Source organism: Melanerpes formicivorus, unplaced genomic scaffold (assembly GCF_026170545.1).
Source record: "Melanerpes formicivorus ecotype bairdi unplaced genomic scaffold, bMelFor1.0.p_v2 SCAF_10, whole genome shotgun sequence".
Classification (NCBI taxonomy): Eukaryota; Metazoa; Chordata; class Aves; order Piciformes; family Picidae; genus Melanerpes; species Melanerpes formicivorus.
In genome coordinates this window covers 11,313,660-11,339,151 of record NW_027142362.1, presented here as the reverse complement: position 1 = coordinate 11,339,151, position 25,492 = coordinate 11,313,660, and the positions used below count along the sequence as shown (strand labels likewise).

Genomic DNA, 25,492 nt, shown 5'->3' with positions numbered 1-25,492 from the left:
CTGAAACCCTGATCCTCACAGCCATGTGATGTGAAAGGTGAGCTATGAGCAGACTCTGAACTGGGAGTACCTGTAACCATCACCTACTCCAAGCTATGCTGTCTGTGGGCAAAAACCCTGCCTGGCAGTTTTTGTGTCATAGACCTTCCAGTTCAGAGAAAGAAGACTCCTCTGACACTCTTAAGTCACTATAGAAGACTCCCATCCTCAGACAAGGTCCTCCAAGAACAATTTACCCTCCCTGTTAAAGATCTAGATTTAAGTAAAAGTGACTCTTAAATTTAGTTGTCCAAGTAGAGGTGGTAAATGAAGAGTGTTCTGAGGCACAGAGGTATGGTGAGACCACATCCTAGGTTCTGCAGTACAAGAACATCAAAAGACACAGTAGAGCAGGCCCAACAAAGGACCACTAAAGATATGTAGAGACTGGAGCATCTGACACACAGAAGAGGCTGAGAGAGATGAGCTTTTGTTAAGGTCAAGAAGGAAAGCCTAGGTGGTCTTATCATGATTGATAAGAGGGTGTACAAAAGGTGGAGTCAGACTCTTGATGCTACCCACTAAAGGACAAGAAGCAACACAAATTGAAATACAGGAAATACCTCTTTTTTTCTTTTTAATTGAGGGTGGTCAAACATTGGATCAAGTTGCCCAAAATGGTGGTGAAGTTTCTGTCCTTGAGCATACTCAACTGTACATGGATTAAGTAATCCACTCTATCTGGCCCTGGTTTCAGCAGGGAGGGTTGGATGAGCTACAGAAATTCCTCCCAGTCTCAACTATTCCATGACTTTTGGTCTAAATGAGTAAGTGGGGCCTTACCTGGGTTTCATTGAAGTCTTCCAGGACATAGCCAGCTCCTGCTCGCAGCTGCTGTGCTATGTAGTGTTTGTCATATGGAGCGATCTCTAAAAATTCTACAGCAGAAACAGAAGGTTCAGTTTTTGGCTATAATCTTTCTGCTTGTGTCCACATAATCCTCAGTCTACAGAGCTCTCACCTGTTCCAGTAAGGGACCCTAGCCTTTCTCCCAAAGATATCTAGATAAAACCTCAGGGATAGTCAAAACGCAACCAACCAAGCAAAGGTAGCAAAAAGGGGAGCATAGCACTAGCCAAACAAGCACCTAGAGACCATTCTCATGCTGCAGTTCACTGGGTAAAACATGAGCCTGACTAAGGCAAACTGGAGCAACCCATTCATGCTTTCAAGTCTTGTGTTTCCCAGCACTATCCCTTGTCTCTCAAACCCTTCCTCCTTCTATTATACTATTCTGCAACTGCTGATCTCACTGATTTTCACACCTTTCTTAACTTGCTGAACAGTCCTGTGATCATCATTGAGGTCTGCTGCATTTCAGGCTGCAAATTCTCTAAAACAAATACTGAGTCTTAGGTCCTTTCTGCAAAGGATTAAAGAGCAAAAGGGTAAAACAAGCACTGACACAAATGCCTGATCAGACAGCACCCAAAGCCACAGCATTCCACTTGGAAATGCAATGGGTAAGATTTGTCTCACCTTCTTCCTCCTCACTACTCCCTGTAGGACCATCTGATGACTTCTGGTGATTGGCCAATTTGTCACTGGGTGTTGCCATGGTGAGGAGAAAGGCATAGCCCAAAAAAAGGGTCTTATTGTGGGGCAGGGGTCCGAGATGGTCCTCCAGTACTGGAGGATCTACAGCATCTCCACCTTCACTGGTGCTTACAAACTCTCCAGCTCTGACAGCTCCTGCAGAGAGACAGAAGCACCATGAGTCTCAAAAGTTGGGTTCAGCACAAAGACCTTGGCTAAGATTTGGATTATGTTCAACTTCAGCTGTTTCACTGGAGGAGACAGAGGGAGGCAGGGCTGGGTTAGGATTACACTAGAAAACGGAGATCTTTTACCCTTATGGTTACAATGAACCTTCAAATCAAAATCTGAATGACTACTGGGACAATGTTTGCCAGTCTGCCAACATCCTCAAACAACACTCAGAGCTGTGAAGAGTTCCTTTAACAGCTAGGTGTTCAGGACTGACTAAACAGGTAACAGAGTTCAGAGAGGCAAATTAAGGTTAGAACACTTAGATGGCAGATAGGAACTCAGACTATGTTAAAAATACCTCTGGCTGCTGAACGCAGCCAAGGGAGAATCAATCTCAAATCCTGCAGAGCAAACAAGCAACCTCATCTACACTTTTTGCTTATGGGAAGTGAGGGGAATTAAAAATAAATAAATAAAATCACAGAAATACCAGGGAGGAAAAAATAACTACTATCTGAATGCAAGTTTCAGAGCAGAAAACAAGGTTCACCAGGCTTCATCAGTGAGGACTTGCGGCCACGTTTAGCAGGGGATCTCTCTTCTTCAGAAGCAACAAGTTTCCTTTTCCCAGAGAGTGTGCCTGGGGGCACACGTGGGCTCTCCTGCCCTCTTCGAGTGGGAGTTGTGCTGCTGCTGGAAGTGCTGGGAGAGCCAAGGTTACCGCGGCGCTTCCGCTTCCCCTCCACAAGGTTATCTGTAATACAGCAGGCAGAGAACACTCACTGGCTCACCTAACTCCATGAGCTTTCAACCTACCAATCTCTACAGAGGTGTTTTAACTCAGTAGAACCTAGAAGGCACACATTACCACCCTCTGACAGGGAAGAGCAAGGGAAAAAACAGCTTAAATCCTCACAGCAGCTATCCCACAAGGGTACACAAGTGCAGCAGCATTGCTGCCATAGGAGCAGGCCACTCTCCTGCTCTCCACAAGTCAGGCAATACCACTAGGTATCTGAGCAAGGCTCAAAACCATAAAAGGATCTCAAAATCTCCAAGATTATAATATAAAGTGCTGAAAGCTCTGCTGAATCCCTGGAAAGATTTAAACATTGGTCATTCAGATCAGCAACCAGCAGCAGCTCAAAGGCACAAGAGAGAGAACAGCATAGCCAGCAGGTAAGCAGCACCTCCCCTTACCAAGACTGATGTCAGCTGCTTTCGTCAGGGGGGTGACAGGCTCGTAAGGGCCTAGCCCAAACTGCTCCCGCAGCTTATTTCCTTGTTCCAGAGACAGAATCACAGCCATTCGTTTGTACCACTTCCTCTGGCCCTCCTTTTCAATGCAATAGTACAGCTCTCCAGACTCCTTCCGATGTCCCTTTACCACGCCTGAGGAGGCAGCAAATGACACCTGTTAACCAACTATACCTAGATATCTTATCCTTCTGGATAAGCACCCATTTCCCATTGCATTCAGCAACTCGGCAAACTGAAGAATGGAGCTCAAGTGCTGTCCTTACCTGCACTAAAGTACTCGTCCTCTGAGAGTGCAGTCACCTCAGTTTCCAGTGGGATAGGATCACAGAGCAAAATATCTTTTCCTAGCACATCACATTCATATCCATCATCAAACAGCAGCTTGTATTTTCCTGCCCCAACATCCTGGGTAATCATCCCAGAATAGAAGTACCCATTTGAGGACCACTTTGCTACAACCCTGAGGCCCACAAAGCTGCTCCCAGAGGATGAGTCTGTACAGTCTGTATGCCCTGTCACCACTTGTAGTGGTATTTCTGGAGAGTCACTTCGACGTAAGGCACAGAAGCCAGAAGTGTCAGATTTGTCCCCTCCATCTGGCAGGCGAACAGCACGAGTAAATGATTTCTCCTCAGGTGATGCTGTAGTTGAGAGATCCTCCACACCTGGTAGTCCAGCTGAATCTCTGTAGAAAAAAAGCAGTCCCATAAGGATCAGGAAAATCAATTACTAAACAAAAAATACTTAGGTGAGATGCTTTCAGCAGCTACATGGTGTCACCAAAAACTAGATCCCGAAACATTCAGTACTCCTTTTCCTCTGTCATATTCAGACAGCAGATAAACTACTTCACGATAAATCAAAGCTGCAGACTCCTTTTTGCGGGGTACCTTGTTCCTGTTGCTCGAGATGGTGGGCGGCCTCTTCTTCCCCGCCCACGAGGTGTCCCAGGAGCTCTGCCACTCGGACGAGTGCCAGGTATAGAGTCCTCCTCTTCCTCAAGTGCTCCTGCCTGGCTAATTCTGAGCGGAGATGCTGGCTGACCAGCTCCTTTCCTAGGGCTAGAGAATTTGAGTTAACTGCTCTGAAAAGAGAAGCCTTCTCATTAGAATCCCCCCCTTTTCTCTGTGATCTCATAACTGGTAAAGAAGGGCCCAGAGCTTAGGCAAAGCACTGCCTCATAAGGAAACAAACTACTCCTCTAGGGAGAACAGATGTGCCAGCAGAGACTATCTCCTTATGCTTTCAAGTCCTGTGTATCCCATCACTATCCCTTGTCTCAAAACCTTCCTCCCTCTGTTATACTATTCCGCAACTGCTGATCTTGATGATCTGTTCATCAAGCCAGACCCTTCCCAAGAAATTCCTTGTGTAGGGCCTACCCTGCTTCACACTCCACCCAAGCCAGCTGTTGGCTTCTGCAAAATCCCTGTTCTTCTTTTCCCAAGGCTCTGCACATACCTTAATTTTCCTAGGACACCTCTGCCAATGGGTAAAGCAAACGCTCCAGTTTCTGTCCCACACACTTTCCCTTTGACAGTTCCGGTCCCTCGTCCTGAGCTGCTGCTGTGGGCGGCAGAGTGACCACTGCTAGTTCCACTGGATGTACGGTGGAGGCTTGAGGCTTTAGATGAGAAGGAGCTGACATCAGCGAGGTCCCCTGAGGTCAGCGATGATCCCACTGCATTTCTAGAGGAGGATGTGTCAGTCTCACACTCCTGGCACTCCACCACAGGCTCCTCAGTCTCCTTAAGAGAACAAAAGAGGTTTGTCTGAAGTGATACAATGATGCAGCTGCTAGATGGAAGCTCTACAACCATCATGCAAAACCACAGTCAAGCTGAGCCCACATCCATGACCTGAAGATATCCATGCAGATTTGTGTCTGCAATGCTCAGTGGCAGACAATGAATCCCTCACTACCGGCCTGCAGCTGCTGTGTGAAGAAGTCACATCAAGAACACAGTGGACAGGACAGACTCTCTGGTTAGTACAAAATGAGGTGGTCAGTTGGAGACATTTAAGTGTTATGGATATAAAAATGATGCACCTACAAAACAGTGCTGTCAAAAGTTGATAGATTAATTTGAAATGGTGATGTGAGTGTGGTTACACAACCTACACAGGCACGATTTCAGGAAACTAATTCTCTCTCACAGCAAGGAATTTCCTGGGTAAATGTAAGCTTTGCTTTGAACTAATTTATCCCTTGGTGTCATTACTTGTAACACCACAGCACCAGACTCTTGGGTGCTTTATCTTTAGAGCAGAACAGCAGTAAGGTGTCATTGCTGGCAGGCTGACATGATCCCTGTGCACATCCAATAAACATTTGTCAGCTACCTTTCCAGATTCCCTGAAGATTGTCTAATTAATGAATGGACAACACACCAACACAAGTGTACTATCAACAGGATTGCTTAATTGTGGGGTTCAAGTTGCTTTTTGTAAGACCTCTTAGAGCATGTGGTCCACAGGACTCAAAAATAACGCAGTAAAAAAGCACCACTGAGATGCAAAATAGGTTAAACTACTTTACACAGTCCAATTTTACAGGCAGATTTTTGCTTACTGAAAGAATTTCTGCCCATTGCAAAACCTCTCTATCCTGACACAACTCTGAGAATTTTAAACCCTTTCAAAAGCACAGAGTAAAGTTTCTTGTTCTGTTCTTTGAGAAGAAAATTTACTGTGTCTGCAGGGGCCAGGAAGCACCAAAACCAACCACACAGCTCTTGCACTAGCAGTCCACGTTTGCTTGTGAATAAAAGCACCAGCACAGCAAGCTGACTTATTCCTCAGCTTGTGTTCTGCAGCCACAGCACACTGACCTTATTTTTCTGCCAACCACTACATTTAGCCCTGAAGACAGGAACTTACCTCAACTACCTTTCGCTCCACCTCTGCACCATCGATGTAGTAGACATCAGTTATCACGCGCGTGACAACGGTGCGCACCTCTCGAATGGTTCGCATGTGGCGGCGCTGAACTTGGCCTTTGGGTGGGTGAAGAAGGTTAAACTCCTCCTCTCCCTGTAATAAACAGGAGAACTTAAAACCAAAGCAGACCACAACAAACTCCAACTAATTTCTGGGTAGAGCTATCTCTACAGTACAGTTTCTTCATGCCACATTCAAGTACTGGAGTAAGGAAACTTTTTGCACCATCTTAAAAATTAGATGCAACAACCTTCAACAAGGGAGAACTGGACACATTCTGCTGACAGGCAGAAGGAGGGAAATTATAGCAGTGCAAGAAGGAAACAGCAAACTTGCTTCATTGGACTCTCTGATATATCACTTCAATGTAGCACTGCACGTTTATGGCCCTGTTAATCTGTTTCCCAGAGGATGCCCTGTTCTTAAGTTTAGAAGAAGAACATTTTCCTACTCTTCCTGTTCACAAGAAAATATATGAGCTGTAGCTCCAAGGCAGTGAGTTTTCTCAAGTCTGCCATACTTTCTGAAACACTAACTCAAAACTATGAATCTTATGAAGAGGTTTCTCTGGAGGAGCTCTCCCCTTCTGTATTCATCCATTGACACTGAATGGAGTGGCAGAACAAGCTTTCATAAGTTGGCTGGTGCAAAACAGAAAGCATCAAACCCTTCAAAGTTTCACACAACTCCCTTCTCCATCCACCAAAGATTTTGTAACAGTGTTAACTACATCTGGACACACACACACAAAAAAAAAAACCCAAAACAACAACAAGACCAAATCACAAGTAACTGATCAAAACTTGTCAGTCATGTTTTTCCAGAAAATAGATATGGAGACATTCAATTCCCAAACTTATGCTGCCCACTGAATATTGCAACCTTATCAACTTGTGTACAGTTGATAAAGGAAAGCTTGGGACATGAACACGTGCTCTTTGGACCTTTTTCAACACTGGCTGAAGGGATGCAGTGACCTTAAATACAGACAACTCTCAACCCACCTGACTGTGCAGAGAGTCTGTGTCCTCTCCAGCAGCATTCATGAGCTTTCCCCTACTCTCCTCAGTCTGAACATTGGCATCTTGTCTCCCAGGTCTTTGCCCAGACATACTGGTTCCCACTTCCACCTGCCTACAGATTTCTTCTGATGTCTGTGTTGCTGTTGTCACAGTTGTTGGGGTAAAAGGAGAGCCTGCTGTAGTCTGAATCCCTTTATTCCTGGTGCTTGCCCACCTCTCTTGGCTTTCGTCAATTTTAACAGCCTTGCTTGACGACTTCTGCACTCTCCTTGCTTCTGTCTGAGTGCTATCAATACCAGTCTCCATAGGCTCCCCATCCTCAGCACCAGAAGCTTTTTGATGGCAGTCCTGCTGCGTTTTCTGAGGAACTAGGACCCCTTCACCACTGTCATCTGCCTTGTGTTGTTGGCACTGCCAGTCACTGGGGTTTGTATGTAATTCATCATCTTCTTGTGTGCCACGAAAACTGAACAGATTCCCCCTGCAAAGCAGTTACATACAGATCAAAACTATTGATTAAAAAAGGCAAGACCACCAATACACTGCCACTTAAATGAAAGCACAATCAGAAGCTTAATATTGCACAGAACTCAGCAAGTCTCAAATTACAAAATAATCTTTCCACATTTCTCAAGTGATTCACATGGCAACAAGAATGGCTGACACCTGCAGAGGGCTAGGTGCTTTCCCAAACACTGTAAAGCAATCTCTACTTCACTCCTCAGGCATCAGCTATGCAGCATGCTTCTGCAGGTCCTGCCCTCAGGAAGCTACTGCTGCTTCAGCACGTCACTGGTTTGAAACTGGCAACGGCACCCAGCAAGAAGAGGCAGGAGCACAAACACAAATGCTGATGATGCCATTAGGAGCTGTCTGCACTGTCAAGTGTTAGCAGCTGCTGTAAGGGACTGTACACCAAGCCTTACTAGAAGTAAACATTTGGCTTTCCTAGTGTACTCAAGGACTGAGGAGTGATTGTCTGTCCTTCTGTCTACAGCCCAGCACTGCAACTCCCTGCTCATTAGACTCTTAGGTGTAATTGCTCAGTGCTCTCAAAAGTTACTCTTTCTCCATAACCCAAGACCTCACTGCCCTATCAAAAGACAGATTTGGAAAACACTGAAGAGGCAGATTTCTACACCTGGTCCTCCAGCCAGTGCCCTTATCACCATGAGATATGCAGCAGTATAACCCTTTTTGAAGCAACTGGGGACAGCAAAATTTTTGCTGGAAGAGAGACAATAGCAGAAACAGTAATGAACACAACAGGTCAGAAAAATCTTGGAAGAGAAAGAAAAGGCATTTAAACACCTGTAAGATGAACTCAGCTCTCTCATGCCTCAGATTTTACCAAATAGAATCATGTAACTGCTCAAGCAGCAAAGTCTGATTACCAAGTGAGATACAAACGTGCAGCACTTAATTATACTTACCCCCTTGTCCCCAACATACTTCTAACTCACCAAAAGACAATGATTTAGTGCAATTTCTTTGATGTAGAAAATGCACAGGTGCATATAAATCCAACCAGGACTGGCAGGCAAAGACTGTGAGGAGTTACCTAAATGGAGAAGTGGAAAGACCATGACCTCTGGCCTCATCCTCTCGACGAACTTCACAGACACGACTAAACACAGATGATGCTTTCTGGGAGCTAGCAGCACAGATTTAAAACAAACAAACAAAAAAAGCATCAGGAAGTGAGAACATCTCTTATACAGCAAAACAAGAGATCTCTAGTCCCTTGTGAAAGCAACAACTGGTACTGAGCTTGTTGACCTATATAACCATAGGGAAAGTGAGATGGCCAGTCTTAAGGTCAAGCTGCAAACTGCATAAGCATTGCTATAGGCACCCTAACAGCCAAAGGCAACATTACAGTTCCAGAAAACCTAGAGTAGGAAACTGCAGAGCCATCACGATTTTCACCATCCTACCTCTGGTACCCACCAGGGGACACAATTAGACCATTTATAGATCAGGATTTTCAGTGACAGCACAAAAAAAATATCAGGAATGGCAGGCATAAACTAGGCCCTGAGAGATCGAAGTTCAATCTGTACCTACAAAGGCAATCCACCCTCCACCAGTAGGGAGTGACTGCCACTGCATGGGATGCTCTGATAACAGATTGAGTTCATTTCAAACTTTCTCGCTGCTTATGTTTTATGTTTTGGTCAACATGTTAAACTTATTTCAGAGAATCAGTGACTAGTTGTTTGTATCAGCTTCAGATCACAGTTCTCTTTCTTCTCTTGCAGAACTCCTCAGAGATTTTACAGAAAATTACACAAAAAGGAAAGAAAGCAGAAAACCAGTTATTTGACTTGCATCTTCCACTGCACAAGACATAAATTTCTGCTTTGACTACAATCAGGAGGTGGCAAAACACTGACATTAGTAGGAAGCGCAAAGCCTGTAGTGAAAGAGCAGGTGGGGCACCCACCTTGCCTACGTACTTAAAACCCACTGCAAGAGCTAAAGAATTCATGACATGGCTACTGCTAAAAGCATCCCATGCTCCTGAAAACAAGTGGAAAAATTATCTGCCCAGACCTTTTTATTAACTCTGTGCAGCAACAAGCCCAGTTACCTGGCAGCAGCCCCAGTAGCAGCAGAGAATCCATCCTTCCCATCACTGCCTGTAGGCTCTGAAACAAGAAGAAAGGGCAGGATGATTTCTGTGTCACCTGAACAGACCTCCCTGCCCCTTCCCAGCTCCCCATGCTCAGCAAAGGCCTCCCTGTCCAACTTCTCCTCACAGACCTAAGTCTCTACCAGGTTTAGACTATTAGGCCAAATGTCACTTCTCTGATTAAAATGCTGCAAAGCTTTGTTGTCCAGCTCGTATTTCTAAAATCTTTTCCCTCCTAATATAATCAAACTCCCCTTCCTGTACTGTCACTGTGCTAGTACACACCACAATTACCAGTCTGCTGGAAATACCTTTCCTCACAACAGAGGCCTCTCCTCTCACTCCATCCTTGCTTAGAGCATTGCAGAAACAGAGAAACAAATTTAAGTGACACTGCCCAAAAAGAAAAATGAGAAAAATTACAGAGACTCAGAGACTGTCTTGGGGAATGCCACAAAAAGGTTTGAGTTAGGGCTCACATCTAGTAGGACCTGTATGTTTCAAAGTTTCATGCTCTTACTTTCCAAGCTGAAGGGTGGGGATTCCTCACTCCCATCATTCACAGGGGTGACGAGGTTCATCCGCAGAGAGAGTTTTGCATCGGCCTCAGGGACCACATGAGAATCTCCTTTCTCACACACTTCTGACGCGTCTGCACTTTCCACAGTGACGTTGTTGGTCCCCATCGTGCCCTCTGCTGTAACATCACTAGTTGCTATAGTGTTGTCTGGGCAACTGTCATCCACTGAAAACAGGAAAGCAAAAAAAATAAGTAAACCAAAGAGGAGTTACTGTCACTGCTACTGCTGGAGTGCAAATCCTGGTTCTGTTTTGGAGAAGCATTATCAGCAACAGGGCAATAGGAGACATTCTCATCTAGAGTTCTGGTGCCTGGCAGTTCTGCAGCACAGAGCTATGTGTTGCCTGAATTAATAACCCAAACCTTACCCAGAATGATGCTGTATCATCAAACACCCTTAGCTTGCAACAGAATAGTCCATTGACCAAGCAGAAATACACATTTCCTTTCATCCAGCAAGTGCAGGGTGTTGCTTTGTGAACCTAGCAGAGAAAGCCCTGCTAACAGATGATGAATACTAGGAACAATCTTATTTTAGTCTAAGTTCTTTCACTGCCTGGAGGGGTCTTTTGCATTTAGTGGAGCTGTAGGTGGGATGGCACCAAGCACAAAGAAGACATGTTCTGTACCACCCCATACCCAGGGAGCAAACAGAGGCAGAGGGAACAAGGGAGGCGTGGAGAAGGGATGAGACACTCCCCATAGAACAGCAATTGGTTTTGCCAAGGTAGGCCTGAATTATCCATCAGGTCCTGCATGAGGAATCAATAGCTTCCCAACAGGCTCCCACTGCAGAACAGGATAATTTGGGTCAAACTCACCAATTGGTGTGCTGTGTCTTCTGGGTCCCATCTTAAGCTGCCCAGTAAGAGGCGGGGTTATGCTAGTCAAGGGCTGAATGACATCACCCTCCTTTGGCAAAGTAAAATTAAATGGGGTTCCTAAAAGACAGAAAACAGCAGGATTAGTAATTTCAGGGGACCACTTTGGTTCAAATACCAAAAGCACAGGTTCACTGTGCTGTGGAAATGGGGAAAAGCATAACCCTGGTACTGTCCTTTACAACTCCCCTCCCCTCCCCAAACAGTTACTGGTTTCAGGACAGCTGCACTAACTGATCTGCCTCACATCTTGGGTGAAAAATTTTTCTTAGTGAAAATCTGGGCTGTGGTCAACTTGATGCTGCTGTCCCCAGGTCACAGATAAAAATGCAAAATGCATCTCTGCTTCAGAAATGCTCAGAATTTTCCACAGAAAACTGAGGAGGCCAGAAACACAAATGAAGGTTAGGACAGAAGTGAATTGGCAGAGCTATGTGTTGCCTGAATTAATAACCTGAAACTCAAACAGAATGAAGCTTTATCATCAAACAGCCTTGAATAAAAGGTCAGCAGATACACTTCAGTCACCTATAAACCCAAACAATTAGTAGCAGCCAGCTAAGGGTTAGATGATGACAGCAGAAACTTGCCTGGAAAGCCAACTTTAAGAGAAACAACAGACACTGCAGTGTGACAACCAGCTGCAGGCTGCTACCAGAAGGGCTGACCCCATCCTCCTGTCCTCTCCAGTACTTCTGCTCCTTGTGCAATCCTCAGCACAAAGGGTCTGCAGGGTCTCCTGGCTGAGGCATCCTATCCCTTCATAGAATTGTTTTGGTTGGAAAAGACCTCAAGGAGCATCAAGTCCAACCATCAACCTAACACCACCATGGCCATTAAACCACAGCTCAAAGTGCCATGTCCACATTTCTCACACACCTCCAGGGATGGTGACCCCACCACCTCCCTGGGCAGCCTGTTCCAACGCCTGACCACTCTTGCAGCAAAGAAGTTTCTCCTAAAATCCAACCTAAACCTCCCCAGCACAATTTCAGGCCATTTCTTCTCATTCTATCACCCAATACTAACCTCCTTTCAGGGAGTTGTAGAGAGAGATGGGGGAAACACACTTTGGTGGATTTACCACATGTGGATTTTCATAGAATCAATAAGGTTGGAAAAGATCTCAAAGATCATCAAGTCCAACCTGTCACCCAACACCTCATGACCGCTAAACCATGGCACCAAGTGCCACATCCAATCCCCTCTTCAATACCTCCAGGAATGGTGACTCCACCACCTCCCTGGGCAGCACATTCCAACAGCTAACAACTCTCTCTGTGAAGAACTTTCTCCTCACCTCGAGCCTAAACTTCCCCTGGTGCAGCTTGAGACTGTGTCCTCTTGTTCTGGTGCTGGTTGCCTGGGAGATGAGACCAACCCCTTCCTGGCTACAACCACCCTTCAGGTAGTTGTAGACAGCAATAAGATCTCCCCTGAGCCTTCTCTTCTCCAGGCTAAACAATCCCAGCTCCCTCAGCCTCTCCTCACAGGGCTGTGCTCCAGACCTCTCCCCAGCCTCATTGCTCTTCTCTGGACACGTTCAAGAGTCTCAATGTCATTCTTAAATTGAGGGGCCCAGAACTGGGCACAGTACTCAAGGTGTGGCCTAACCAGTGTGGAGTACAGGGGCAGAATGACTTCCCTGCTCCTGCTGGCCACACTATTCTTGATGCAGGCCAGGATGCCCTTGGCCTTCTTGCAGGATTTAACAGGTAAAAAACCATTTGAAACCTAGTTAAAAAGCTCTCTCCTTTCACATCACACCACACCACTTATCTGTAAACCTTCCACATTGTGTAACAGCAATTTGCAGGCTGCATTCTTTCAAAATGGTAAGGAAACATTTAACCAAACTAACAGAATAACTCTTTCCTCCCCACACTGAGGTCAAAATAGGTTTTCATCATCTTTGTCACTATCCTTCCTTTTCCCTTTTCCCCAAAACCATATTCTTCAGATTTCTTTCAGGATTTTACTAGAATAATTCAAGTCACAATTTACTTAACTCCTGAATTTTAAGAATTATGTATGTAAGAAACCACAAACAAAGAAAAAAAACCCAATGAAACAAACAAACAAAAAAACCCCACCACTGAACAGTATTGGAAAATTGTTACTTAAGGTAGTGAGAACACAAATTCAAGTTACTTAAATTGAAGAGCCAGCACAAGATATTCAGATACAACTTCTAGTCATAGCCAGATGCAGTGCACCATTCTTAAGTTACACAAGGACCTTGTGGCAAGTGAAGCCATTAAGTACAGGACAAAGACATCTCTTCACAGAAGAAACCCCAACCAGTGAAAAGCACTGAATATCCACCCAAAAACCATCACCTGCCCTGCTGTTACAAGTTTTAAAGATGTTGTTCAGCAGCTACATCATCCTTGCAACCAGTCTAAGCACCTCAGTGTAATTTTTGCAGTGGGTCTTTCACAGGGCTGCTGTACTCTCACTCCATGGGCACACCACGCATTGAAAGGCTCAGTACCGCTCCTTACAAACAGCTTATGAGAGCCCATCACTGTTACAGCAGAGTACTGCCAAACATGTAACTTATTAAAAACTATACTGTTCCTAAATTCAAGCATTAGTGCTGTTCTCTTGACTATGACAAACTGCCATGAGAAATACACAGTGCCAGAGTACCAAATGCCCTGGACTTGAACACAGAAAAGTCAATTTGAGGTCACAAAAGGCAATGGGATCAGAACACTTTTGAACTTTGACCAGATCCCCTCAAAGCACTACATAAAACAAGGCACCACTTCAGGTACAGCATGTTCCTAAATTGTATTTTTCTTGATGACAACAGAGAGACTCCTTCAGAACTCTCTCTCCACTGCACTTGTGCCCTTCGGCCATTCAATACTGGGAAACTTGGCATTCCAAGCTAGATTGATGCTGTGTAGCTGCTCCTCTGACCGCTGTAGTATCTCACTTCAGAGACCATGATTCTCAGCCTTCAGTTATCACAAAAGCACAACGACCTATTGCAAGCCACTGAAGAGGAAGACCTCACAACAAAATCCCTGAACTGCCATTAACTGGCAACAGAATAACCTGACAGTAACAAAGCAGCTAGTCTCTTGGGTCCACAGAGTATGTCAAACCCTGGTGATTCAGATACTGTTTGCTACAGTGACAGATTTGGGAAACTGCTTTTTTTTTCTCCCCTGCTTTGCAAAAACCAGCATTTTTCAATTGTACCACTTATAACCAATATTCAAAGCTTTCCCTAAATATCACTAGAGGCAGCCCCCAAACTTCAGGTCAGATGTTGCCAAGACACATTTAAATGCCACAAAGAACATAAACCTGAAATTGATGATGTGGCTGTCTTGACTAACAGAATATTCCAACAAATTGCCCCCAGGTATTAGCACCAGCTCCCCAAGCCAACAAAGACTCTCCTATCAGAAAATGCAATGATTTTTTTAAAAATATATATTAAAAGATGAACTATTCCTGTCCAGCTGTGATACTCTGCTTTCATGCTCAACAATTCAGCAGCTTGCTATAACATTACAAAAGAAAGTGATGATCACTTGTTACGGGACGTTAAAGAATGCAGAAAGCTCCCAAACACCGGACAGGTCCTACCACGTTCAGCAGGATGGCTGCTAGACTGATGTTCATTAAGTGGGTGTGACAGCTGGTACACCAAACAGAGCTCAACAATAGCTTCATTCAAATAACAATGTCATTGGGCAAGTGGAGGTTCTAAATCTAAACCAAGACACCAGAACCCCTACAACGCGATGGAGACTGGAGTCAATACACACGACCAATGTGATCGAGTATTGTTCCTTTACTGTTCCAGTATTGTAGGACTATAGTGCAAGCATAGTGAGTATAGCACAGTAAAGCAAAGAAGAAGAAGGGAAAGGAAAGTGAGTATGAAGGGAACTTCTACAACTTATATAAACTCGGAGAGCCTCGTTGGCACAGCTTCATTGGTTCCCTGTGAGTGACCACACATCGCACTATTACAGATTACTGGTCCAACTACCAATGACACAACGAGGGTGTTGATGCAGGTGCATGTCCTGTTGTTCCAAGATAACCTTCTGTGTTTATAGCTACCAGTGTCCTATTTTAGTTATATGCTGCAGGCACAGCACTGTTTTGCTACACTGCTAGCTGGCTCTGCACTTATGCTGAGCATGGCCTACCACCATGTCAGGCTCTAGGCCTACACTGCCAGACTGCTCACGCTGCTCGTCGCTGGCATCACCACACCCCTAAACCATGGGCATTTTTACACACCTGAACATATATTTAACTCCAAGTAAAGTAACCACTGCAGTTATTTTCAGATGTCAGTGATGTTAAAAAGCTGTGGCCACAAGGATCCAGATTCCTCTAATTTGAGCTTTACTTTGTGTTACAGTATGTCAATGGATGCTTACAGCAAGTCTAGCTCGAGAGCTGCTATTGTCTTCTGTTGGAAGTCTCTCCGAAACTGACAACCTGCATAAACATTCAAATCTCCTTTCCACACCTCACTGTAATCTAACTTGAACAGGTATCAACATTTACCTGTCATTCTGATCTTGCAACATAAAGCACTACCTCCACTCTATTTTTTAGCATCTTGAGTTTCTTCTCACCAGCCAGTTCCATACCATTAAATGGTTACCTTTCTTAAACTCATCAGTGAATGTGGTAAGGAAAACACGCGTAAGTATTAAACTCAGTCCCTTTGCATCCAAGCCTCCATCTAGCACTTCAAAGTCATCTCACCTACTTCTGTTCAGACATAAAGAAGAAAGCTCTTCATCTTGCTGCTTTTTTGAAATCTGTCATTTTGACCTTTCCAAACAGGATCACGCTCCAGAAGTCAGCACGCTTCAAGGTCACAAGAACTGAAGGAAAGGGGAGGGAACCACATAAGAACAAGCTCAAAAGGCTTTCAGGAAGAAATAGTCCAAGTTGCCACATATGGCAATAAGGATCAATTTGTAACTGGAAAAATTAAACAAGTAGTTCAGAAAACAGTAACCAAAAAAAATCTTGGACTTGGGAGAATGATGGAAGTTCCAAGGAAGTTTTGAAGAAATGCACAGTTCTTGGGGAAAAAAAAAAAGCATCAACTGGCAGAGGAGACAAGAGAGATGTCCTTCCCTGACAAAGAAGAGAAAATTATTCAGGCCCAGTTATCAACAGGGTATGTAAAGAGGAAGAAAAAAAAAGGCCAAGTACTAGGAATTGTTTTCTAAGCAGCATTTCTTATCCTAATTTCTCAAAAAGGACAACTCTAAAATGTTATCACTTGAACAAAACTCTGCAGAACAGCCAACATGGCTACACAACAATACCATCACCTTCAAGTGGCAAGAGAAATTCTGTCTAGCTCACAGCTCTACAGGTTCCCCTAACTGAAATCACACATTAGTCAATCTGATCTATCAAACACCAGCCTTCCAAGGCACCTCATTTAATTCTAACACCACTGCATAACTCTATTGAGCTTCCAATATGCTCCAATTGAAGGACTTAAACTACCTAGCAAATCAGTGAAGAGTGAAATAAACCTCTACTAGCGTACCAGTCATGTTCAGATGTAAAGACAACCATCACCTGGCTGACAACCAACATTTTCAGACCCTCATCTTCCATTATCACCAGCTTCAGGAGACTGGAAGCCACCTTCTTTCATCATGAGAGGGAGAAAACTCTCTCTTTCTCTCTAATCCTGTGGTTTAATGAAAGATCACCAAGATCTCAAACACATGTGCAATCCAGGACAAAGCTCTAGCACAGCTTTGTTTTCTATGACTTTCTCATCAGAGGAGTACAGAACTTGTATGTTTTAAAATGAACTGAACTAAGACAAAAGCTCCACAAACTTGGGTGGTGCAGCATTCCCCATTTCTTGTGTAACTGCACAACAGCATGGTGAAGGGATTTCAATGCACCACCACAGTATTTGCCACGCCACAGCCTACGCACCGGTGAGAAGCTCAAGATAAATTTGTTATTAGTTCCTGGCTCAAGGCTGCTCTATGCACCTCCACAAAGAAAATTCTCCTCTGAGAATGAAAAACAAATCAGAAAAAAAAAAATTAAAAGTAAGGAGAGCTCCAAGAGGGAAAGAACAGACTACCACACACTCTTTTCCTTTCAAGGACACTGCTGCTGCTCCGTATGGAGGGAAGACAAAAAACCAACAAGTTACAAAAATCCCTAAGCATCATCAAGGTCACAGCATTGAGTTTTCAAAGCTGCTCTACATTTCTGCCAGCAAACAGCAAGACAGCACTAGGAACAATAATTACCTTAGCATTCTCGCCCACAGTAGCGTGTGGAAGGGAAGAAAACGGTAAATGCACGTGATGCATGCAACCTAGTAACATACAGAGCTGCTCTAAGAGACACTGTTCAACACACAGCAAGACCTGTGCTCCCTGCAAGCACTGAGGGTTGTATACAGCTGTCCTTGACAGCATTCAAAATACACACCTGTGAACTACTAACCTAAATTCACTTACCACTGGAAGGACTTGGGGATTTAGCAGTTGCCCTCTCCTGTGGCTGCATCTGCTCTTCATGCTCCAGATTCCTTGTCACAACAGTGTCCTCCACACTCTTTGGCACTTGATTCTTCTGCTGAGCCACCAGCATGTCAGCCTCTCTCTCTGGAGGTGGTGGCTGATTCCCTTTTATCATGGTCTGTCCTAATTCCGAACAATCTGGCTGTTTCTTGGCACACAGCACTGCTTCTGATAGAGTATCACTCTTCAACTTGGGACACAAATTGTTGTGCTGTTCCAGTAGCTCCCCCCCTGAAAGCTTAGATAAAACTTTATTGAGCTTTGGCATGTTCTCCAAATCAGCTTTAAAGGGCAATTTATCTATGCTCTTTGCCTCTCTGGTGCCAAAAGTAGAAGTATCTTCTGAAGGTTCTTTTCCCTGGCTTTCTGGTCCAATCTCTTCTAATCCTTGGGCCTGATCAGACAGATTTTTGCTATTTTTACACGAACCATCAACAAAGTCCACTTCCATATCTTCGTGACACTGAACTTCCTTTTCAAAACTAAACCTTTGAGAAAGTGCCATATTATCAAGGGATCCATCTTCACTCATTTGCTTCTCTTTTACTTGCTGTTTTTCTCCTTCTTCTTCACACTGAGTCTCAGGAACAGCCTCAGGTTCAGAAGTCTCTTCCAATGGAGAATCCTCAGACTGTGCTTCTGCACCCTGAGCATATGGCAAAATCCCAGACAGACCAGACTGATCTGCAGCAGCCTCACCTCCAGAAACACACTTAGTCTCTTTATTACCTGTAGGGCCAAATGACCCTTCTCCTGCTACATGTACACTATCTGATTTTACTGCAGGCTTTCCTGCAGTCAGTAAATCCTCCTTTTTCTCTTTCTCACAGTTTTCAGAGAGTGCATGGTCACCTGCATCCAGCCTCGGTTTTATGGTGTCACTCTCCACAGAACAGAGTTCCAAGTCTGAAGCCTTGCATTCAGAAATCACCTCTACCTGTGTGGTTTTATTATCTTGGTCAATGCTCAGAGAGCCTGAGCTGACCTCTGTATTTGTGGGCTGGCTACACTGACTTGCAGAAAGCATCAGCTTGCAGGACTCAGAAGGCTGTGACGCAGAGTCACCTGCAGTCATCTTTGACAAAGTATCTGTGCATCCAGAGGGATCTTCTGGTAAGGATAAATGGGTTAAAGCAGCAGCTTTCTCTTCTCCTTCATGGTTCTTCTCAGGGCTCTGAGTTGGAACAAAGATATCCTAAAATCAAAAAAGTGGGACACAAAGTACCAGGACATCCTGATTAGGGATGTTTGTTATTCCTTGAATATTACACTGGATTATCAAGCAGAGCAAGCTCAGCACAAACTAAGATGAAAAAAGTCCCAGACTTCCCCCTCCATTTGCAGGAGTCATACTTGCCCTGCTCTTGCTGAGAAATATCATCACCCATTACTTTTTAGTATCTCTGTGGCAAAGTCAGGCACAATCCTTGGTACACCTCTCACTGCCAAATCATGAAGCACAGGTCAAGTATGGCAAGTTTTAGTCAAATAATCATGGCTTCTGGAAAGATTCTCTGTAGGAATCCATTATATTAGCATGAAAGCCACTTTCAGCTAAGGAGAAGCCCTGCTTTGACTACTCAAGGCTCTAGTACAAGCTTTATTTTCTGCTGTTAAATAGCTTTGAACAGTAGTAACTTCCAGAAAGAAAACAACAGATAATAAGAACAAGCAACTTGAAAAACACAGCAAATGAATCCTAGCCTTGCAGGTGAAAACTACTTTCTCCATGACAAATGATAGTAAAGTCTACGCTGATAAAAGCCTAATTAATGTCACAGTTTTGAGATGCAGGAGGCCCCGTTCAGCATTAGAAAATAGAAGCCTTTCACAAAGGGAAAGGAAAACAAAAAAGAAGGCACTGAAAAGATTCTTAGCATATATTAGAAGACAACAGATTCTAGGTTAATGACTCACTATGCCCTCTAAAGCTGTTCTGCATGTTCTCTACAGGGTAAACTGCCATAAAGTATGATCAATATATAGCTGTGACTGGTGCAAACAGGGAAGCTCAACACAGAAGCTGACACAAACACACATCCTCTGCAGCAGCTATACAAAAACCTCAGAAAAGACTCTACACTATCCCTTACATGAGAGAACTCTGGTTGTGATGGTATAGATAAAGATCCTGGAAAGAAGTTTGGGGCACTCTGGGACACTGGAGTTGAAGCCTGTGGCAAGCAAACAGGTTCTGGTGGGATACATGGGATGGGCACCTCTTCCAGTGTGTTTCCTCTCTGCTTTCCTCTCAGCTCTCTTTCTTCTGCAGGGGCAGATATATCCATCTGTTCATCTGGTTAGAAAGAGCAAAGAACACATGACCAGTACATTCTTGTGTTTTACCTAAAGTTTCCAACATTCTGTAAAAAGGCTTGTCCTCAGTGGCATATGCAACTTTCTTATACTTTAATGCACAAAGCTGAAAATCCTCTCTCCAAGTGAATTCTTTTCGGAGGAGGAAAAAGAAAGTAAACCAAGATCAACAAAAACAGCCTTATCACTACTTTGCTACACATCTAAAACTTCTACAGTTAGAAAAGGGTATCTGAAATGTATAGAAAGCATACCTCTGATCTTTCTTTTTCCTTTTCCTGTCTTTATTAAAAAGGAGCCACAGTCAAACCCTGGCTAACAAAATACCTATTCCAGAAGCATTCCACATTCTGTGACAGTAATCTAGCAGAGAAAGATGATGATTTTGTATCCTACAAGTCTACATGGATGGATGCATTATCTCTGATGGCAAATAGGTGCTGAGAGAAGATGTTTAATAAGGAAGGTATCAAACAGAACAATTCCTCCTTTGCCAGAGCATTCTAAAATGCTGACATGTGAAAGCTTTTTAAAATACTGTGCATGTCATCCAAGTTCAGATAAAGTAACTGTTGCAATATAGTCCTCCTCTGTCCTTTCTATTGCCCTAACAGTCTGAAGCGAGACTGGCTTGTTATTAAGGAAAGAGGACAACTACAAGCAGCAATCTCTATCCCATATGAAGTATTTCCCATCTTTCAAGTGAAGGGGAGGTAGCCAATAGAACTAGTTTTATTATGATAACTATGAAGGAAATATCAACAATACAACAGCATCTGAGTCAGAAATATCAGAAATACAGATCTCCACCTACCTCTTTCAGGACTCTCAATCCTGTCTCGCTCTTTACAGATAATTTTAGCAGGTTTTGAAAGCACAGAGCACAGAAACACAACCACAGACCAGTATGCAGAAAAACTTACCTTTGGCTTGCTCCTGTTCAGTAGGACTGTTGGGGACAAGAGCATTGGATCCAAAGGCAACAGGAGGAGGAATAACTAGGCCTGAAGATACACTGCAGACCAAAAAAGGAAACATGTGAAAGATGACCATACATCACAGAAGGATGCATTAACTTCTCCCCAAATATAGCTCCAGCTTATCACAGCCCAAATCCTCTCATAAAGGGGAGTGTCAGGTGTTTACTAGCAAGAGACTTGAGAAATGGCCAGTGACCATATGGGCATCATGAGTTCATTTCTTCACGAAATAAAGCCATGCTTCTCTCACAGTGCAAAACTAAAACACTGATTGCTTAAGCACAGGTATTTCATTAAAGAGTGGTGGGATTGCACTACTGCAAACTGAACTGCTGCAATAGCCTGAGTGTGTTTTCTGCTTACATGGGATGATTCTCCTGCTGTCCAGAAAGCTGCAGCAGCTGCAGGCTGCGGGCAGGGGTGCATGCTGGAGCACTTTCCTCTTTCACCCTTGTGGTCTGAGAGCCACACCCTGCAGTGGTTTTCACAAGTGGAAACAAGATCAGAAATTGTCCTGGGTTAACACAGGTGATCAGCAGATTCAATTAAACTCATGACAGAAATCTAGCCAAGATGGGCAGAAAGTTCTGAGAAACTATATTCACACTGCACAGCTGCTTCTCAGGTAGGCAAGGACAAGCTGATTTTCCACAGAGTTGAAGCAGCTATACATGTGAAATGTCACCATTATATAATTAAGGTGAAAAGAAAAAAGTTTGCACCTACAGTACAAATTTTTATCAGATCAGACTGTACAAGTCTTCCTAATTTGGGATTTTAAAGGAAAAATTCCCAGTGGCTCCAACATCAGGGATAACCACTCTTCCTGATCCTATTTCATATAATCTCTTCTCCTACAGGGAAAGGACATTCACCTAGATGCCAAATAGAACCAAAATCGCGGCACAAAGGTTTCGATTTCAGGATCCTGTTTTATCCCAAACAGGAAAGCCAACTCAGAGGAGTGAGGTGGAATGCCAAATTAACCCAGAATAAGGAAGTCTGCAGTATTTGCCTGCACTACTTAACCACACTTCAGATGGTGGGTCACTACAAAGGGTGAGCATTCTTGCCAGTTTCAGAAGAGCATAAAAAGGCTGGGTTTTTTTGTTTGGTTTGTTCTTCAAAGGACACAGCAAGAAAGGAAACTGAATGTATTTAACAAGCCAGTGTAACTGTTCTAACACAAAGTAACATTTAGACGTTGTTCCACAGCAGAGTGAAAGGGGTTATGGACTTTTGTTTCCAAAGCACTGTCGATTTCAGCAGAAATTACAGGAAAAATACTCGTAGCACTCTGCACCCTGAAGCACTGCATGACTAGAACTATCATTAGGGATGATGATTATGACGATCTTTGAGACAGATATTTTGGCTCTGCATGCTACCTGTCGCATTATTCTCAGGAAACATCTCTTCTTGACTTGACAAGACATCCAACTCCTCATGGCCAGAATCAAGGGATTTCTCAGTTTTAATGGGGTCACAAACAGGCATTTTTTTCCTGGCATGCTCGTCTGCTTCCTGCAGAGATCTGGAAAAGCAAAACACAGTCACTGACCTCAGAAATTCGAAGTATGAAGTAATATTGCAATGCTGTAAAGGAAATTTATCAGCACAAATGAGAGCAATTCACTTGTGTATATCACAGGAAGAAAAAAAAAAAGAAAGAGAGAGAGAAAAAGGAAGACCAGCCTCTCTCTCCTGACAAAACAACATGCCCATCCTTGACAAGCAGCATTTTCAGAATTGTTTTCTAAGTTTTCTGCTAATCTAAGTGATGTTTCAATGGAAAGAAGATTGTTCTACTGACTTCTATTCAGTGTGCATACTAGGAATTCTGTTTCACCTCCTTTTTCATATTCTTCTGTATCAGAACATAAGAATACAAGATGAGCTAATTATTGTTCTGTCTGGCATAAAAGATAGTTTGCAAGAAACTGAAGTTTCACACTTAGAAATAATTAAAACTACAAAGCTTGCAACTGCAAACACTCAAAAGCATCCCAGCAGAACCATCACATAGCATCCAGATTTCTCCAGTGAGGCCAAAGCCCATGGTGCAATGATTAAATTATCTTGAAATAACCTCTGTGACTTAAACGGAATGATTATTTTTAATATCTTCCAGGTGCTTAAAAAATTATTAGTATATGTTATTATCAAGTGCATTCTCCCTTGAAAATAAACCTATTGGTATCTGTGCTTAAGAGTTGGAGACCACCTCTTTTCTCAGCTAGGAATGCTAGAAACACTCCTTAGTCATCACTGCTGCAAAAAGGTCTCATCTTTACTGTATCTTTTCCTTTACTTCTCTCTTTTACCTTGAAGCCTGAACCTTTCTACCTCTAAAAATCTAGTTAAAAAGGACACAGATCTACTTCCAGAATATCAGCAAGAAACCTACAAAGAACACAGACTGCTTTACCTTTCAGACTTCTCTGGCTGGCCTTCCAAACCAGTGTCTGCTTCTGTGCTGGAGACAGCTTCTGTGCTATCCCCATGCAGTTCTAGCAAAAGAGAAAACAAACACACACTATTTGTTACTCAGGTCACCTGGATTAATATACAAAAAGAAGTACAGCTCTGTAAATTACAGATATCAAGATGAGATTTATATGATGACAAATAAAAGGACAGGATGAGGTTTTTAACAGAGAAGGAATTCAGTATCAGACTGCCTGAATATTCTGGAAACAAATTAGGAAAGAGAGGTGCACAAACCAGTGACAGCACTTGGACAGCTACAAGAAAACAAATGACCTAGCCCAGAGGAAAGAAAAGGCAGTCATTTCTTTTTTCAGCCACCAATGAGCTATCAGCTGTATTTTCTGTCCAAGAAATATAGTATCTATAACAAAGAAATCAGGAAAAAAATGACAGAGCAACAGAAGAACATTCTCACATACCATCTTCAGCATCATTCTTCACAAGTCTGGAAGAAGGGACAGCAGTGGCTCTAGGGTGAAAATGCTGCGTAGCATCTTCTTCATTAGGTACAAAGTCACTCTCAAAGTCCTGGCTCTGTGAGAGCTCTAGAGCTCCAAACTGCAGCTGTGATATGCCTGTATCTAACGACAAACACAAACTACTAATACATATACACCCCACCACCCCCCCAGGAAAAAAAAAGAAAACAAACACCAAAAACTCTAAGAGCCATCATTTCCACAAGGGAAAAAGATGCAACCTCTAAGAAGATAAGTATTTAGGCTGAAACTCTGGATAAACTAACAGGCTCTGATCTCACCAATACTAATTAAAAATATGGTAAGAGAGCAGGGAGAGTGGCCCTTAATGCAGAATCCAGTGTTAATCAGCAAAGTCTTACATAACACCATTAGGAACTGCAGATTTTTGGTTCTATGATGATAAAACAATTCTGACAACACATAGCCCGTGCCTGAAAGTCTGACGATAACAACCATCATGCCAAGAGTTCTTTGCCACAAAAAGGCTTAATTTCCTAATGCTCACCATCCATGCCTCTTCTAAGCCATTTCCTGTCACCAAGTCCCTCGTTAACAATATGAAGTCTCAATTATTTATTTATTTTTACCACAAAAGCACGCAGATCAGCCTCCAGGAAAAAGATGACAATTTCTGACCCATTATTATCGGCACAACTACCCCTAGAGCAACAAAGGAGGCAGGTGAACTGAAAAACTGCACAGGTGCTTGTCGATTCACAGCCCCAAGAAGACACCTGAAATGGAGAAGTCACCTTCTGCACAGGGCGAAGTAGCACCGTCCTCTGCATCACCTTCACCTCTTTCTCCAGCCTTCCCAAGGACACTGCAACAGAGAGACTCGCATCGCCTCGGCGCTTCCCGATGGCTGCTTTCTCACAGCCGGCAGCGTTCCCAGGGGCTGCCTCGCAGCCGCAGCACCTGAGCGCGCACTTCCGAGCCCTCTGAACCGCGCACCCCGGAACGACGCGAGGCCGGGCCAGCAGCGGCCACAGCCAGCACTGACCCCGTATTTTAAGCCCATCCTCGACCCGCAAGATTCCGGGGCCCCGTACCTGTTCTCCACGCCAGGCGGCTGGACTTCCTCAGCGACAAGGTCCTGCGGACCAGCGACGTCCGAGCGGGCAGGGCTCTCCATCGGCTCTGCAAGCAGAGCGCCGTTAGCACAACCGCGCCCCCAAGCCGGACAAGACGCGACGGCCTGCCCAGCTCTTACCTGTGAGTCGCTCCCGGGCCGTCCCGCCACTCGCGGGTGCCCGTCTGCCGGCTGGACCACAGATGACTTCCTGCAAGACAGACGCGTCAGCGCCGGGCTGAGCCGGGTTGGGCCGCACCGCCGCCGCGCTGAGCGCTCACCAGCACGGGGCTCGGGCTCCGCCGGGCCGGCAGCCGCCGGGCCAACACGCCGAGGCAGGCCTGCTCCTCGTCCTCCAACGAGACGGCGCTCTCGGGCTGCGAGTCCTCCACGATCAGAAGGGGCGTGGCCTGCTGCGAGAAGCCGAGGTCCAGCTGGCTGCCGCCGCGCTCCATGAAAGGGTCCGCGGGAGACGGCGCAACCGGCGGAGACCAACCGCGGCCCTACGCCTCCCGCCCGCCGCCC

At 44.3% G+C, this 25,492-nt stretch overlaps 2 protein-coding genes across 7 annotated transcripts in view; one reads left to right on the top strand and one right to left on the bottom strand.

Annotated features, from left to right (window-relative positions):
* Positions 1-9,794, top strand: part of TUBGCP4 (tubulin gamma complex component 4) — a 27,151-nt gene extending 17,357 nt beyond the window's left edge. For both annotated transcript variants that reach the window (XM_068143677.1, XM_068143678.1), the window contains one exon: positions 9,233-9,794. In XM_068143677.1, coding sequence (XP_067999778.1) covers positions 9,233-9,338 — 106 coding nt within the window. In that variant the 3' untranslated portion in view covers positions 9,339-9,794. The remainder of the gene's footprint in view (positions 1-9,232) is intronic.
* Positions 1-25,492, bottom strand: part of TP53BP1 (tumor protein p53 binding protein 1) — a 27,638-nt gene extending 2,146 nt beyond the window's left edge. The window contains exons 1-24 of one of the 5 annotated variants that reach the window (XM_068143665.1): positions 25,249-25,492; positions 25,109-25,178; positions 24,948-25,035; positions 24,648-24,718; positions 23,833-23,994; positions 23,352-23,433; positions 22,312-22,457; positions 21,287-21,395; positions 20,867-20,958; positions 19,721-19,923; positions 17,565-18,822; positions 11,008-11,127; positions 10,127-10,351; positions 9,565-9,622; positions 8,533-8,625; positions 6,954-7,452; positions 5,890-6,042; positions 4,471-4,757; positions 3,900-4,070; positions 3,273-3,694; positions 2,950-3,141; positions 2,300-2,503; positions 1,519-1,731; positions 823-917 (exon numbers count right to left, since the gene is read on the bottom strand). In XM_068143665.1, coding sequence (XP_067999766.1) covers positions 823-917; positions 1,519-1,731; positions 2,300-2,503; positions 2,950-3,141; positions 3,273-3,694; positions 3,900-4,070; positions 4,471-4,757; positions 5,890-6,042; positions 6,954-7,452; positions 8,533-8,625; positions 9,565-9,622; positions 10,127-10,351; positions 11,008-11,127; positions 17,565-18,822; positions 19,721-19,923; positions 20,867-20,958; positions 21,287-21,395; positions 22,312-22,457; positions 23,352-23,433; positions 23,833-23,994; positions 24,648-24,718; positions 24,948-25,035; positions 25,109-25,178; positions 25,249-25,422 — 5,187 coding nt within the window. In that variant the 5' untranslated portion in view covers positions 25,423-25,492. Of the gene's footprint in view, positions 1-822; positions 918-1,518; positions 1,732-2,299; positions 2,504-2,949; positions 3,142-3,272; positions 3,695-3,899; positions 4,071-4,470; positions 4,758-5,889; positions 6,043-6,953; positions 7,453-8,532; positions 8,626-9,564; positions 9,623-10,126; positions 10,352-11,007; positions 11,128-15,816; positions 15,891-17,564; positions 18,823-19,720; positions 19,924-20,866; positions 20,959-21,286; positions 21,396-22,311; positions 22,458-23,351; positions 23,434-23,832; positions 23,995-24,647; positions 24,719-24,947; positions 25,036-25,108; positions 25,179-25,248 lie in introns of those variants that run through there. The other 4 variants (XM_068143666.1, XM_068143667.1, XM_068143668.1 and 1 more) reach the window with 4 other exon arrangements.